Raw genomic sequence first — 18183 nt, forward strand, 5'->3', positions numbered from 1 at the left:
CCTGTGGAGGACTCAGCACACAAATACAATTACTGACTGGACCCTCTGCCTTGCTTCGTGTCTATGTGGCAGCAATCTAATGATCTAAGTCCATAGGAGTGTAAAGGTCTTCACCCCCAATTAACCAAGATGATTACTTCAATAGGCTGAGGAAGAGAGGGAGGGAACTATTTATGCTTCTGGAATTTAGAGAGGGGTGTGGTCACGAATCATGTTTCAAAACATCTTCTTGTCTCCTTCCGGCTGGAGGCATTGTCAGTTGTGGATTCTAACACCATATCCCATTCCAAGCCCCTGGAGTGAATTATATGCAACTGATACTACCATGGGAGCAAATTCAAGTTCATCTGAGGTAAGAAAATCTCCTGCGCAAAATAACATACTTTGAACTTGTGAAAAGCCAGTTTAGAAGCTCACTGTGGTGAGTTTTAAATGTACTGTAGATAGAATGTGTTAGAATGCTTTTTGAGAAGTCCACAGATGGTGCTCATGGAAGACTTGCCTTTTGTCTCTCCTGTTTTAGAGAGATCATACAGTATATTTATGCTTCATTCCCACTGAAAAAAAACTAGATAGAAATCCCTAAATCAATCAAACAAACAAACAATACAAATGGGAAAATTGTGGTATATGTATGCAAGTAGCTACTTATAAAAGTATCAAATAAGTATTTTATATTAGTGTATTTTGGTTTTTCTTTAGGCATTAGCCAACAATCGAGAAGAGCGTGAAAGGACGGTATGTACCAAATGGACAGGTGCTGAGCTGAAAATGTTCACATATTTTTTAGTTATTATTTAATTTTAGAGAAAAAATGCTTTGGAAAAAAAGGTGAATTACTTGGAAAAATGGTCAGGATGGATTTTTCTGTTTATATAATGGCTAATAGGGTCTGTGGATTTGACTTGTTTTTCACTGAACAACTGACACCTTCTTTGCAAACATCAGTTAAAGCCCAAGGCTAGGAGTTGAGAGGAAGCTCCTCTCTGGGATCTTCAGATCAGGAAGAACAGATTGGCAGAAAGTCTGCAGAATGATGCAGAGCTATGAAATTCAGGGGGAATAACCAGCAGTAGTAACAAAACCATAGCAACAGTACGATAAGTTTGCAACCTCTATCAAACATTTGAAGCCCTCAGATCCTCCAGAGTAGGTAGAGCTGAAATTTTCAGTCCCATTTTTCTTTTAGGGGTTCAGGAGACTAAAGATGTGAATAGGGTCCCTTAAGCCTTTCAGACCATGACTCCCTGTCCCGAATTGGGCTGATTTATAAATTATTATGTATGTGCCTTCCAAGGTCCTTACTTTTTTAAAATTTCATTCTTCTTTTATTCATTCTTCTTTGGTGATTTCCTCCCTCTTTATATACGTTTTCTCCTCATTCTCTTACTCTTAGCTTATTTCATGGAAATATGAGTATTTGCATCTTATAGGCACAATGTGTGCTTCATTATATTTATGCACATTTTCTAGTCCCCCTCTCCATTTTGAGGTACTGGGCCTGATGCACAGGGTGCAGAATGTGGTGTAGAACTGTACAGATGTTGCCAAACTGTTTTTGAACACTTGATCCACCTGTGGAAATATATTTGCAGTCAAGCTTATATATAAGCTTTATTATGTTGATAAAACATTTGAATTGTTTTATATAAAAAGGACAGACTGCTGGGCCAAAGATAGTAATAAAACCATTAAATAATTGAAAGAATATGGGCAAGTTCCTTTAGCATGCTGTGTTGGTTCATTAACATGAATATGTGCTCTATAATTCCTCCTCCTCCTCCCATATGGACCTTTAACTTCAGTTGGTAGCGTCACTTTGCTTTATGTGTACTGTAAATCTTCAGCGTCTACCATTCCTAGGAATCTGTAGTACGTAACACATTGAAATCCACAAGTACCCATAGTTGCACATGCCGGTTAACACTATTGTGCTCACCTGCACCATTAAACCATAGCAGAGTGATGCATTGTGGTTAAAGAGCCACCAGAATGGAGTGAAGAGAAGCTAGCACAATCAAGTTGCGGTATTCAGTACTTCTGTTAGAGTCCAGCTACTCCATCTCATTCTGCCTTTTCTGCATGTTTCCCTTGAAAGTCAGCATTTCATGTCCTTGGAACGTGCCTACTGAGGACCTACTGAGTTATTTTCTGAGTTTGCCCCTATGTTGGAGTTTTTGTAGGTGCCAACTGAGAGTGTCTGCTCTGTGATCATATATTGAGTTAAGCAACTGTTTCAACAGTTCCCCCATTTGCTTTTGCTGAAATCATCTCCTTTCTTAGAGGTTATTGCAAAGCAGCTGAGCCGGAGTTTTGTAGAGATCGTGTCTTACAGTCCCTGGCTATGATATCCAGGCTGAAATACCCAATATGATATTTAAGGAAGTGATCCTAAACATATCTGGCAGTGAACATGTCCCTTTGAATTAAACATTTTTCTGATTAGATGCACATAGGATTGCATCACGCACTTTTATATTTGAATAGGCACTCCCTATAACATGGTAGGAAAAGTTATATTTGTTGAATGTTGCTCTGTCACATACCTATTTACAGTAAAAGCAGAGAAAAGTCATTTCCACACACATAATTGATACAGACTTATAGCATCTCCCATCCGTTGCATTTTCCATGTGTCGATAATGAAGACAGGCTTTGTACTGTCACCCTTTCACCCTGGGTGCTGCTATAAGACGCCATACTAAATGTTTGTGCCCAAAGCTCATAGAAATAAAGAGAGCAATACAACTTTGTTTTCTGCTTCCAATCAAGTTCTGGATCATATATTGTACACTGATAAATTTATCTCCTTGTTAAGCTCTACTGCCTTGGTACTGTCCAACAGAGCAAACCCTTTTCTGTATCTTTCACTTGAGAAGAATGTGAAGATTATTTTGGGGGAATAGTTTTTTCAGGATAATGAATTTTTCCATGACTTTCATAAATTTGTAGTCTAATTAGATGATAATGCAGTTTCCCCTTTAAATCATTTTCCAGGCTGCCTTTCCATATGACTTGGTACCTTATTTTTTTATTTGTTATTTGATGAGACAGAGGCATGATTTCCATTCAGCAAGAGGAGAAGATAAGGGCATCCACAGGGCATGGTAAAAAAGTCAAGATAGCACACGTGATACACTATCCCATAATTGTGGCCACCAACTTGACTTTTTCATCACATCCTGCGGACATCCCTAGGTGATGATGTAATGTCACTGATTATGCTCATTTGTCTTTCGGTTAATTTGTTTATAATAGCCATCCTAGCTTGAGATGATGGCAGCTGTAGACAGAACCATTCAGGGAACACCAGATTAGAAAGGCTGATGAACTTTAGATGTGCTGATTCAGTGTCTTCAATTTGCTTCATATCTATCTATCTGGTTGTATAATTAAATCCATTCCTTTCTAAACATCAGGCTGTGGTATATGCTATGCTGTTTTCTTTCTTATGCCAGAGTTTAAAACTGAATTAATAGTACCTGAATGCCCTTTTTCAGTCTGTTGTTTTACAGAGGATGAAGTTGGTTGGCTATAATAATTTTGATAATAACTGTTTTAATTTCCAAATTTTATATCAATTATTTTAATTCTCAAAAGGAGATAGTGTGTTTCCTTAAACTAAGTGTGAGATAATCCTCCTCCTTCAGCACTAAGTATCACTGATGTAAATTAAAAGAATGTTTACATTTCTTAATCTTCGACTTAACTTTGGCTACATCATAGCCAGTAACTTGTAGCTAAAAATGCTTTGGAATTGCCAAAAAGTCATCATTCTTATTTTAAATCTTGTATTTTTTATTTCTTTGGGAGCTCATTTATCCCACTGGCAATGTATAGCATCTTCTAGGATCATCTAACCTTGTGTGGCAAAATTATATTAGTGAAGACAGACTTTATATTACTTCAACAAAGGCTGGATGATGCGATGAGGATGCCTGAGACAGGAAATGGCCTTGTTCTTTCAAACTGGATTTGTAATAAATTTTGTACATGATATAAAGCAACTGTAACATCAGGGTGGACAAAATGCTGTTAAAATATTGGGGGTGGTATGCGCTAATGTTTTAAACAAAATAAACTATATGTTAGTCTAATCTGTTTTGTTACTTGTTGATCTGGACTGTGGGACTGTGAATATCTTTGATATGTTCTTTGAGTAGCTTCTCTAAATTTCTTGAAAGATATTTTCTCTTACTGACTGGGTTCATACACACCAAGCCATAGCATAGTTTATTCAGGTTTGTTTTAGTGTTTTGTGTGAACCCAGCCATTATGACTTATAAACCATAAGAAAAAGAGGGTCCCTCTTTTTTGGGGAGATGGGCGGTGATAAAATTTGGAAAATAAATAAATAAATAAATAAACAAACCATGGTTTCTGGCTTAACATGATAGGAGGACTCATCCAATTGTGGTTTAATCAACAAAGTGCTGTTAAGCAAACCATGTGTTAGGGTAATGTGTGTGCCAAGTCATTTTGAGAGTAGTTGAATGGGAAAACAGGAAACTATAATTACTATTTTTCTCATTTTTTAAGAAAAGAATGTAACATTTGAATAATGAAATCCCACTGAAGCAATTGCCACTGAATCCAGAATTAAATAAACCATTAATCAGTAAAGCCTAGCTGAAGTTTATAGGAGCAGTTGAGGGTGTCCTACTTCAGAGAAGCTAGATATCCTTTCTTATGTTTGATCTTCCCACACTCTGATTCCTTCTGTCTCTTTGTGGGAGGAATACACTCAGCTGCATACTTGGTTGTTCAAACAGGCACTGACAGTCCCTCTTCCTCCTGGGACATACCAGATTAGTGGTGTCCATTCATAGGCAATGTAATAGAACTTGACATGGAAGCTGAGTCACACGGTAATTTTCACTTATGTGGCTTTCCCCACAACTTGGTTATGGAATGCTAATTTCGCCTTGTGAGGTCAGCATGGAATCATTTGATGAGAAGTCTCATCGGATCCTGGCCCAGCCTTGGTTTCCTAATATCCAGGATGTGTTTTGCTGTAATCACTACCACACTGATTTCACAGGGCCAGGGTACTTCACCAGCCTTGGCACTGTACAGCAAGTTCATAAATTAACATCTAACCCACAGGAAGGTGAACTCCTGAAGCAATTCAATCTGTACAGATTGCGAAGCGTGCTTCAGTCCCAAGGAGGTCAGCACAACTGCAGCTGTTTTGTGGCCATTAGGGATTAGCATTTGTTCTGGGAATTTTGCCATTTTTGTCCTAATAGTTGCTGCTGTTGGTTTGCTGCTGGCAGAGTTATTATATTACTTCTAATGTTGGGCTCTCAGCTCAATAATATTTATTTATTTATTTATTTATTTATTTTTTCACCGCCCATCTCCCTCCCAAGTATAACAATCAAGAATGAGCAATTATTGACCTGATTTTTAGAGGATGAGGCATTCTGTATACATCTTCATTCAGAACAAGACCACTGGAAATGCAGCAGAAAAGATGCCCCCTTGCGTACAGTGTTCGTAGCTGATGAAGCTATTTGCTGATCATAACTATGCACAGCTAAAGAGATGGTTGGCACTCTGCCAGTGTGAATACCTTGTGGATACCCACTCTGTATTTAGTCATGTTACGTATGTGTGGTAGCATGCACACTGTCTTCTTTTGCATGTGAGGACCACTCTCTGATGGCTTCTATTATGTGCCAGCTCCAAGAGTATCTAATAATAATCATATGTCTCCCTCCAGTCCAACTCCACCATGTCTGGGTCTTTTGGTTGAACATTCAAATTGCAGGTTTGCTAGTGGTTTTTGTTTGTTTTTTGGTATTGGACAGAAATCCCAAAACTGTCTTTCTCAAGCAAATACAGCTTTACGAAGCACAGGCATATGCATGGAGGCTGTGGGAAGCAAGTTACAAAATATGTATTGTGATGTCACAATGCAAATACTGCCCCTTATGTACTTGTGTGTGATGTCATGAAACAAGTATAAGGAGAGATAGAGCTTGTATCATGACATCACATCTGCTCTGCTCACCTTTAGGAAAACTATTAAGACTTGGCTTTTCCCCCCAGGCGTTAGGGGCCAGTTGAGTGAGAGCCCATTTTGGTTGTTCTGTTATGTTGCTTGGTCACCATTTTATTTTATTTTTATATATATTGTATGGCTTATTATTTGCTTTTTTTATGCTGTACGCTGCCCAGAGTCACACTGTTTGAGTTGGGTGGCCTTATAAATCTTGCTAATAACTAACTAACTAAATAAATATTTCAACACCTTCCTGTCACTGTGGTTAGGAATAGATCGCTATGTTACCAATGGAAAAAGTAACATACAATAGTGAAAGTTCATTAGGTGATTCTCCGGACATACTAAATGCAGTCCTAGTAACCCAGCAAGATGAGCCCCCTTATCAAACAATACAGTATTATAGTCAGGGACATTCAATTGCAAGCGGTTTTGAAATATAACCCGGCCAGTCTGTTGTGTTCACGGACAGGAAAATGTGTTATGTGCATGCTTGAAAAGGTGGCCTGGAGGGATTCTTGGCTCACACCCCCTGCCCCATCTCTTAGCAGGGTGCTACTGTGCTGAAGCCTTGCTGCTACCAGCCGCACTAGGAGACTGAAATAGAAAGTAGGGTAATGCTAGCAACTGCGTCTCTGTTATTGCAGTGAAGTGGGGAAAGGGATAATGATTCAGACTTGCGCGGGCGGCAGGACCGGGCGCTCTGCTACTGACCTGCTTGGAACTGTTGGCCAGAAAGGCCAAGTGCTGATTGGCTGGTGGTTCCCTGCGAACTGCTGCCTGACAAATGAAACCTGCCTGTGCTTGTGCCATCCACATACCTGAGTAGATAATAAAACAGTCCAAGCAGCCTGGATCAATCTCAGGTATGTTTTCCCCTAGCTTGGAAATGAATGGTCTGTTGGTTTGGAAGAGCTCTGACATCGATTTCATAAGGTCTTACCTTATCTGGAGAGGCCACTCAGTGCGTCACCCCCTGTTAGTTTAGAGCAGTGTTTCCCAACCTCAGGAACTTTAAGATGTGTGGACTTCAGTTCCCAGAATTCCCCAGCCAGCCCTGAGGTTGAGAAACACTGGTTTAGAGAATTCAGAAACAATTAACTTTTACCCCTTTCTAACTCACCATTTGGGCTGTTCAGGGCTTCAGAGTTGAAGGAAAAAAAGATTCTTTGGAGCATGTACAGATGCTTTTCTTGCTCATGCAGCAACTCCTTAAAGCAGCTGTGTTTGTTCCTGGGAACTGCCCCACATATTGCAGTGTGACCTTCAGAAAGGATGCATTTAGCTTAAGGCCTAATTAAGAGGCACTACATGACTGCTGCTATGCATTCAGGAGGACCTTTCTCCCTTTAAATCTGAAGCCCTACATACTATTTCTTCTCTGTCCCATTTGTATTTGTCCATATCTCCAAAATAATCACACAAATGCTGATGTTTATGTGTTGTTTCATTAACAGAAGGAAGAAACTCCGTTCAGACTCCTCACAGTTAGAATAATGAGAGCCAGAAATATACAGAAGGCAGACATGCGTGAGTATCTCTGTTGTTAGTGGAACTCCCATGCCACTAGATAGACAATTCCTTGTCAGCACACCGTGCACATAACTTAGATTGAGAAGGGTGCCTAAACTGTATGGAGGAAAGCAGAAGATACGACACATAGTATAATTTCCTTATAGCCGCAATATTGTTATACTTAATGTGGAGTATAACATGTGTGTAGTTGTAATGACTAACTTTTTTTTTCTGTTGAAGGCTGTGTTCATTCGCAGCTAATTTGCTGAAGGATGCAAGATGGTTGGAGGATGGAGCAAATCCCCGCTCTTTATCTCTCTAAAACCATCACCTACCTAGTGCTACTATCATTTGGCCTAGGAATCACTCACATTAAATGGCCAGAAGTTGCAACCTTGCTTTTTCTGTGGTGTTAAATTTATGCTTTTCTCATAAAATCCTTGATTGATTGATTTCCAAATAGAGTCCATAATTTATAAGCGGTTTATACAATTTAGTGCATGTATTGGGGAAAGCTACATGAAAACCACATAGGTTAGGCAGAATGTGGTGGGGGGTGGGAATCACATGGATAGTTGTACTCAGAAAGTATATACTGAGGAAAGTTTGCTAAGTGTTTAGGAAAACGCAAGCACTGGAAACATATGTGCAGATCCATTTCTGCTTCAAAAGCTGGCCCTGGTGACAGGACAATTGGGGCTGGGCACTCTGTTGCAGTGTGTTTCTCAACCTTGGCAACTTTAAGATGTGTGGACTTCGACTCCCAGAATTCCCCAGGCAGCATGGCTGGCTGGGGAATTCTGGGAGTCGAAGTCCACACATCTTAAAGTTGCCAAGGTTGAGAAACACTGCTCTGTAGAATAAATGAATAGGTATTTCAGGACTGATCCATCTTGGACAGCCAATCTTTACCCCTATCTTGAAAGTGGAGCCTCCATTCACCTTTGGGCCACTATCTCATGTTAAGTTGCTTTGTACTGAATTGTTGTTTATTTTGTCTTTTGAGTTTTTATGGAGTGTTACCTGCTCAGAAGTCACTCTAACAAGATGGGTGGCCATATAAATAAATGAATCAACTTGGATGCCTGCTCTATAATATAACAACCCCATTTTAAAATGAAATAGAGTGCCAAATAAAATAAAGGTATACCAGTCACAAGCAGAGTTAGTTATTTGGTGCAAGCTAAAAGAACTGGCTACTTATTTTAAACAAACTGAAAATGGAAGTTGAATGAAAATAGAATTTTCTCTGCAAATGTTTGTTACTGTTGTGGGCTTGAAGAAACTGAGCTGACAGAAGAGTCAGCAGATGCTTGCTACTTAGCTCATGAAGAACAAACATCCTCACATGCAAATTATTCAGATTTATAAATACACAGATTTAAAGGGCAGCTGGTTGAGGAAGGCTGCCCTATACTCTGTGTTTTAGGATTGCATCTAGTGAGTCGTGTCAAGACAAGTAAATGCAGAAAACTGAAATGCCAATAATTTAGCAGCTGCAGCAATTTTCCTAGTAAGAAGAGTTATGTGTAGATATTTAGGGAATTAAAGGGCAAGAATAGTGGACCCTCAAGTCAATGCATAAGCTAAGTAGTGGAAGATTCAAAGCAGAGCAAGAGAAATAATACAGCTAAGTTATGGAATTCATTTCCTCAAGTTACAGTGATGGCCAACCCCTTTTAGGGGGAGCACAGAAAATTCATAGACAATAATCCTCCAAATAGTAAAGGTAAAGGTAAAGGTTTCCCTTGACGTAAAGTCCAGTCGTGTCCGACTCTAGGGGGCGGTGCTCATCTCCGTTTCAAAGCCAAAGAGCCGGCGTTGTCCATAGGACACTTCCGGGTCATGTGGCCAGCATGACTCACGGAACGCCGTTACCTTCCCGCCAAAGCGGTACCAATTAATCTACTCACATTTGCATGTTTTCGAACTGCTTGGTGTGCAGGAGCTGGGACGAGCAACGGGAGCTCACCCCGCCACGCGGTTTCGAACCGCCGACCTTCCGATCGACAGCTCAGCGGTTTAACCCGCAGCGCCACCGCGTCCCTCCAAATAGTACCAGGATAGAAAAGATTATTTAGCTGCTTATATTCACATTTCATATACATAACGGGTAAACATGGGTTATTTTATGAAGTTTGACAGAAATTAAGTGAGACATTTTGATTTCTGGCCCAGATATTCCTGGTATGGGATGAGATACAAAGGTTACGGTATTATTGTTGCTGTTCCCACTTCAGTAGTTGCACTGTTAATCATCTGAATATGCAGAAAGCCAACTTTGTGCAGTTTTGCTTGTGTTAAGCTCAAACTCCTAAGAGGCTTACAAATGATGAAAAAACAATATACTTATGAGGAAACCTATGGTCCTGTTTATACCACATGCTTCAAGAAGGGAGGGAAGAGAAGCCTGTTATGCTAATATGGGGGTCTCTCTGGAATTCTCTATTTGTGGCCATTTTGTTTTCATTCCCCCATATGCCTAGTGGAAGGTGAAAAGGGAGAGGAAATGCATGGTAACTCCCCAGACCCTGCCCATTATGGTGCTGGTTCCAGCCATGCTAATGGGGGATTTTTTCCCCAAAGGGAGGAAAATTCAAAAACTAAGTGGGGAGGAGAGGAAATGACAACAAAGAGGACTAAAATACAACCAACCAAACCAAACATCCCTTAGTTTGTTACCAGCATGAGAAAGTGAATGAATTGACTGAAGGAAAAGATCACTGGGTTAGTTGTTTCATGAGAAAAGGACACTGATGTATTGGGAAAGCAGGAATAATAGGTAAGAGACAAAAGCAACGGCACAAATGTATTGACTTTTTATGAGAAAGGAGACCAATTCACAAAACCAAATTCAAGGGGAAGGACAAAATTCTATCACTTAATGACTTTCCCTTAAAATAGACTTTTTTGGAAGGTCCCAAATAGTAAGAAGACATATCCTGACAACCACTGACTTCCTAAAATATCACAAATGGGTATTATTGAACAATTGTGTAATTTAATCCATTGCTGGGCACTGAGAAATTAATGATGATTTATTACAGCCATTATGGTATTGCTATCATAATTTCTATACTGTTCTTCAATAACAATTCCTAAGATGGTTCTTACATAAAAAACGAGTGGATGGGCAGAAGGGAACCACACAATGAAAACAGAAGTGAAGCAAATCAAACAATAGGAATGGGTTGCATATTCTGCCCTGATGAATTAGATTATCGGTTTGGTGATTGAGCTGTCATTATTGATCTGTATATATAACGATGCCTGAACTAGGATTTCATCTTCTCCCTTCCACAGTCCTTCTTTCCCATGTGAAAGCATGTTTTCATATGTTGTACATCAGCATGCTTATGGTTGTAGCATCGGGCAGAGTGAGAGAACTCTCTAACTACCTCAAGTAGCAGATATTGGGAAGAGGGAGGAATTGGAGGGCAGAAATGTGGGTGCCATATATGCTGCTATGAACTCCCTAAGTTATCCTAAAGAGTGTGTAAGTGTTTCATTTTGAATTGTACCAAGCTCAAAACTTTGCAAAATGTCATATTTTGAGCTCAAAACTGCAGTTTGAAATGGAAAATCTGATCTGGAAGTACGGTCTCTCGAGACACTTCAGAGTGCTTGAAACAGCCCTGTTTCACATGCAGGATTGCAATTTCTTACTCATCAGGACACTCTGCAAACTTACGAGCTTGAAACAGTTTGGAAAGATGTACTGCACATCCCTGGTTATCACACTGTTCTCAAGTATGGCAAATGATGTTGAAGTAAAATTTAATTGTCACTCTTGCATCATTGGTTGAAAGTCTTGGTTGAGCTTAGGCTATTTGCTAAGATAGCTGTGTGAGGAGGGAGGTGGGGAGAGGAAAACCCCTTACAGGGTAAAAAAGCTGGTTCAAAAGAGACCCTGTCATTGCTAAATAGAATATAGCCAATAGAGTCTGCATTAGAAATTAATTCTAATGCGCCACCATGATGCGTATGCAAAGGGACATTTTTGTGGCAATGTGTGGGGCGGCTTGACTATTGTGAACTACTTCACCTTGGCTTCAGTAACTTCTCCAAAACATATGCTATTCTTTGTTGAAAAGTGCACCACTCATTTGTTTTAACTTAGCTGCTGATGCAGACAAGGAGACTGAAATTTGCTGAGCCAGAGTAACCAGCCTTCCGGGTGTGGTACTGCAAACTAAATTAGTGCTGGGGCCGCTAGTGGTCATGCCTGATGGGCTGGTTTGATCCTTGAAGCAGCCAGAAGTTTTGGTCTCACCATTGTCCTTTGTTGTAATGACTGTGATATGGAAACTAGATCTGCTGCAGCTGAATCAATAAGAATTTAATGAGTCTTCTGCCACCCTACAGACATTCTATTCTCACACATCATCTAAATCTGAAGAAAACTTGGACTCAGGGAAGCAACATTTTTTCTTCCACTGATGTTTTCTGCACTGTTTATGACTGGCTCTTATGTATATAATACAATCAATGTTCTAATTGTTTCAGTGCTAAAGGATTGCTGGTTACAATTTTTCTTCTTATTCTACAGTTTCTGAATCTGATTGCTATGTGTCTCTTTCGCTACCAACTGCTTCAAGTGAAGTAGTTCAGACACAAACTGTGCCCAATTCAAAAAATCCAGAGTGGAATCAAACTTTCACCTTTAGGATCGACAGCCGCATAAAAGTAAGATTATGTATTCTTCTTGCCATAAATATGAAAAACCCAGTCATATTTAACCCATACATTAAAAAACAAGATATCCATCCATCCATCCATCCATCCATCCATCCATCCATCCATTGGGAGCTTCTGATATGTAGTATGTTTGAGGATCTCTTTGAATAAACACAACTAGTAATAAACAATTTATTACAAGTTAATAATTTTAATTGCTAAAATTATTTAACAAATAATATTTGTTAGTCAGAAAAGGTGCTACCAGACTCCTTCTGATAGTCAATCTGTTTGGGGTCTTTTGGCATAAACACAACTAATGTGGCAGAGGGATATAGTTGCCAATAGTTTTCTTATCTACAGCTATCAGATTTAAAGTGGACAAAAGAGTTTATGGTATTGAACATTGTAAGACTGATTTTGAAATAGAATTGTGTATAAATGATAAACATGTAATTGCTAAAATATATAAACTTTCATTCAGATTTGAAACAGAAGAACAACTGAAAGAATGTATGATAAAGTGAACTAAAATTTTGGTTATAATATACAGATTGAACAATGGGAAATATGTGGCTGAAAGGATTGAAATTTACGTTATAATCTTTATAAAACGATGTACCATTGGTATATGTAATTTTATAAAATGATGTACCATTGGTATATGACACCAGAGAAATTGTCTAGAACAGGGTTTCTCAACCAAAGGGGTCCTTAAGAGGTCATTAGGGGTTTCCTGGGAGATCATGATTTATTTAAAAAATTATTTCAAATTCAGGCAACTTCACATTAAAGAGGTAAGTTTTATTCTTTATTTTTAGTTTAGGAACACTGTCTATGTATATATACAGGCCTACACATGAAAAAAGATAATAATTTTGTAACTTATGGCCTATATTTGAGCCTGAATGTGCAGGGGTTCCCTGAGGCCTGAAAAAGGTTTCAAGGGCTCCTCCGGGGTCAAAAGGTTGAGAAAGGCTGGTCTAGAATGAATAAAGGAACTTAAACTTTGTATTGGAAATATGAACTGCAAGGTTCATCTGATCATGCTTGGTGGATGTGTAAAAAAGCTAGAAAATTTTGGATTCAAATACATAGAATTCAGAAGATTTTAAAGATTAATATACAATTGAAACCGGAAGATTCCTCTTGGGACTGATGGACAAACAGCTGGAAAAAAGTCATGGAACTTTGTTTTTATATATGATAACTGCAGTGAGATTATTGTATGCACAAAGATGAAAAGATTTGGCAATACCTACAATGCAGGAATGGTTGGAGATGATGGAATTTGCTGAGATGACCAAATTGACTTCTTTGATTAAAGACAATATCTACGTTTATTGCTGACTGGAAACCCCTTAGGGACTTTTTGTGTAAAACAGAAAAAAGAACTTATGATTTATGGTTTAGATGATTAGACAGGGTAGATTATAGAAAGAAGACAGTCATGATGTAACTTCAGAGAAAGATGTAAATTTATAATTGTACTTATAACTCCTGTAAAAAAGAATCGGAAGCTACTTCTTTGTATCTTTTTTCTTTCTTTACTATTTTTCTTTTTCTTCCCTATACTTTTAGCTGTCTTCAATTTTTTTCTTTTTTGCTTTTCTTCCCTACTCTATATTAGTTTGTATTAGTTTTTACCTTTGTTTAAAACTAAAAAAAAGTTTATTCCATATATATATGGAATAAACACAACTAATAATTGGACCTGCACTTGACAGAGAGAGACTGGTATGGAGTACAGATTTATTTGTATGCAGTTAACCTGGATGACTGATTACTAAGACATGGTGCGAAACATTTCTGGAATGCTCAGCTAAGTCACGGCAATTCTTATTTGCTCATGATGATCATTTCTAGGTCTCAGCAGGCGATTTCACCTGGAAGAAAAGGGCAGGCTGGTTAGCATTTGAATAGCAGGCCTCCAGGGAATACTAGAGTGGTATGCTGGAGTGGAAAGTCGAACAATCATCCCAAAGAAGTCAGAGGAAAATCAGTTCTGCTTTGTTCATGAAGTCCCTTGAGTTGAGCCTGACTTAAAGGAGACCTTGCCCTTCATATTTCTAGCTCTGTTTCAGTTACATTATTCATAAAACGATTTATAAAATTAAATCCAGACAATACAACTGAATAAAGCAATATAAATGCACCATTTCCAAATGCCTGGCAAATAACAATAATAAAAAACATAACCATCATAATCATCTACCCTTCAAAGAGGCCAGCAAAGATTAAAGGTAAATTTTCTTAGGGTGGTAAGTTCATAGCCAGAGTAAGGTCCTTACAGCCCTACACTGTTCTTTGTGTAGACCACTTAGGCTAAATTAGAAAAAAATATTTAGTGTCTTCAGCTTTAGGATTATGTTTAATCAAATTCTAGTGTTGCTGCCTTTTGTTTTTTATAATTGCACCGTGATTATTTTTTTTTTAACACAAATGCTAAATGAATTTAGTATCAAGGTGCCAGAACAAAGGGTTTTGTCATGCAAGTCTTGGAGAATGTATCAGAAAGCTAGACAAAATTTTACTGACTGCAATTAGGATCAGTGCTACTTAGGGATGGGATGCCAGATGTTGTTGAACTTCAATTCTCATCAACTTTTGTCAGCATGGACAATGGTAAAGGAATATGGAAGCTGCAACCCAGCATCTGCAGAGGCACATGTTGTCCATCTACAGATTTATTTTAAGGATGAGTAATAGATTTTCTTCAAAGTTATTTTATATGTTTTGTTTGTGTACCTCAGCCAGCGGAATAATGCAGATTTTAATCTGCATCGCTCTTTCTTGGGTTTCCTAAAACTCATTCCATAGGCTTCAACAAATAACAGTTTATTATTTAATTATTTAATAATAATTGAATATTAATTATTTAATATTGTATTAATGAAAATCTATTATCATTAGAACACTCTGCACTTGAAGCTTTGTGATGAAGATACGTTTACCAAAGATGATCATCTTTACACAGTTGTCTTTGACGTTGGAAAGCTCCGCACAGGACAAACTGCTCGTGTGAGCTTTACATTAAATCCTGAAGTAAGTGGTGAAATTATGCTAAGAAATATTTGTTTATTTATTTATTAAATTTCTTTGCTGCCCATCTTGCATACAACGACTCTGGGCAGCTTACAAATAATAAAAATAGCAATCACTAAAACAGTTCAATATAAACACATACAAAATACAAAATACAAAATCCAGACAGGAAAATCTTAACCTTGGCACCCTCATGGGGTTCATATATAATGAAACAATTACATCTTTGGTTTCACTACTGTATAACTGAACTTTACTCTGTTAAGATCCCTTCTATATCTATATTTAGATTACATGAATCTATAAACAACTCCTTGAGCACACATGTAGGAATCATAATGAACAAATGGATTAAACATTACATCAGTGTTGTATAGAAATTCAGAAAAGTTTATTTCTATTCATTGTTTGTGTTATAAGAACAAATATAACTGCAGATTTTGTTGAAAATATTAGCTAAGTTGTTCCTTGTGCACCCTTTTAAAAGTTTATTTTAAATTTAAACACAATTGGGTTGAAGTAGAAACTGAAATATTTTCAGACAATGCAATAAGCCATAGTTTGCTAAGCATGATTAAATCAGTAAGCCACAATTTCTTCAATTCACACAACATCATAACCCATACAAACCACATTATGATTCATGCACAACACTTTAAACCATAAACAAGCACATTATATTTTGGCTTTTAGGAAAAGTCTTATTACATCCAAATGGTAGTGGCAAAAATATCAAAATAGAAAATTACAATTTTAAAGACTTAAAATGCTTACCTAGTGATAATGAAGGGAAAAAGGGAAGAAATACAACTCCTTGGCACCATATTGGCCATCTTTATATACTTGGGAGGTGAGAGGATTAGGGAAATGTGGCAATAAGCTAAATATTATTTGGAAAAGGACAAATTGTTTTGCACTGAGAAACATTGTTTATCCTACTTTTTGTAGACAGAAGAAGAGCTGGATGTTGAATTCAAGTTGCAAAACATGTGAGTACAATGCTTAAAGCTGTAATACAACCCTTAGAGCTATAGAGGGCTATACAGAAACTATAATTACTGGAAACATAATTGCTATGTATGGGTTCATCATTCTGTATAAAGGATACAGGGATTTCTGGAGTGTAGTGAATTACCTTGCCAGTCACCCAAAAGGCATGCTATAGCAGCTAGCTGCTGAGACCGTGCTACACACGGGAATAGCCTTCGGACTCAGTGGTGCTTTAATCAGGAAGTACATAAACAGATTTCTCAGGCAGAGAGACAACAGAATCGATCAAGGGAAAAAGCAAAGGAAACTGATTCTAGAAATTTAGTTAGAAATCAGAGTAGAACAGAAGTTGTGTAACGTGAAAATTATGATCAAGGAAACCCCAAGTCAGTTGCTTGTGCCAAATCAGTGTGCAGAGATTATAGGTATTGAATTGTATGGGTAACAAGAGAGTAAGGAGTAGAGAACAAAAGACAGCTGATGCCTGGAGTGAAAATAAGTTACATGGTTTCAAAGGCTGTGTCCAAATAAACTTTCAGAAATGCAGTGCATAGTTAATTACGGCAATTGTGTGCAGCTCCCGTATGACACCCATACCTTCATTGTGTTGTGCAAAATTCTGGACTTCCAGATCTTCAGTCACAAAAAGTGAAAAAGACTTTGTATGCATTGTTCAACCAATGAACAAAGGGGTACTATTGGTTTGATTGCTGGGGGAGGGAACAGGGGAGAGATGACAGACTGGGGCCAGACAAAAATGAGGAAGATCGACGATCCATCAACATTTGGGTGAAGCAATGAGTTTTTCAGCAATAAATATGGATGACCAAAGAAGTATATGAATATTGTGCTGTTCTGAAAACAAGAATGAATTTTGCAAAAAGTAGCTTGTATCCAGTCACATATGTATGTGCCCATCATATTGTTTCCTTTTGGGGTAAGCAGTGTTATGCAGATCATAAAAAAGGAGTTAAAAATAGTGAGCCAATGGAATTAAGAAATTAAGACATGAGATAAAAAAAAAGGAAATATAGCTAAAGCTAGCTTATACTACTGCCATTCACTATACTTCTCCATACTTTTCTATCCTTTGCAAACAATCTTTGGTTCCACTATGACCAGACACAGATTCATACATTGCTTTTTTGTTCTTTCAACTTCTCAACTCTCTCTTTTTGAAGATCTCAACAGCTCCATCCAACCACAACTCTCTCACACAGACCACATGTTTCCCACTATCTTTCAACCGGCATTTTAACGCCTTTAAATTCCTCTATTTTCCCATCTTTAGTAAATATTATAACAAGGAACACATTTTCATATACTTGCTCTAGTGTTTCACCATTGATGTATAACTTGCAATTGTTTACTTCATTTTTTGTGTTCAATACAACCATCTTTGTGTATGACCCATTCATTTTCAGCCCCGTACTCCTCACTGCATCATACAATCTAACATTTGCTGCAAATTGTTTGGGTTCTCAGCCCATCTGTACAACATCATCTGCATGCAAATAAATTAGATGCATTGTGCGGAAGGCTTCCTGTTTAGTCCTTTTCACCTACTTCCCAAACATTTGTTTTATTTCCATCAAAATCACATAAAGAATTCAAAGGCCTAAGATATGCCTAGGATGGCCCAGAACAAAGAAAATGTACCATAAGCAGTAAACTATATTTGCTTTTTATGGTAAGGAAAAAAGCACCACCAAATGCCATGTCAAATCTATGAAGCTATCTGGGAAGAGTGGTAAAGCCTTTTCTTGGAGTGATTGGGAAGTAGGGAGGGATAGTGACATGGCACCATGACATTGCTACAGGAAGGATGGGGAAAATCTCAGGAAGCAGAGTCAAGGAGAATTTTTTCTGGGGATGCGTTTGAACCAGAGACCAGGACACAATTATACTGAAGCACAAATTGGTATATTGACAGGTTTGGTAATGGAGGC

General features: G+C 38.1%; 1 protein-coding gene across 1 annotated transcript in view; it reads left to right on the forward strand.

Moving 5' to 3' along the window:
* The first annotated feature begins 325 nt into the window (after positions 1–325).
* The window catches only part of LOC134507572 (cytosolic phospholipase A2 epsilon-like), a 58908-nt gene continuing 41050 nt past the window's right edge, over positions 326–18183 (forward strand). The window contains exons 1-6 of the mRNA XM_063318345.1: positions 326–352; positions 703–738; positions 7465–7537; positions 12072–12208; positions 15113–15244; positions 16193–16233. Of these exons, the coding sequence (XP_063174415.1) occupies positions 326–352; positions 703–738; positions 7465–7537; positions 12072–12208; positions 15113–15244; positions 16193–16233 (446 nt within the window). The remainder of the gene's footprint in view (positions 353–702; positions 739–7464; positions 7538–12071; positions 12209–15112; positions 15245–16192; positions 16234–18183) is intronic.

This window comes from Candoia aspera, chromosome 1 (assembly GCF_035149785.1).
Source record: "Candoia aspera isolate rCanAsp1 chromosome 1, rCanAsp1.hap2, whole genome shotgun sequence".
NCBI lineage: Eukaryota > Metazoa > Chordata > Lepidosauria > Squamata > Boidae > Candoia > Candoia aspera.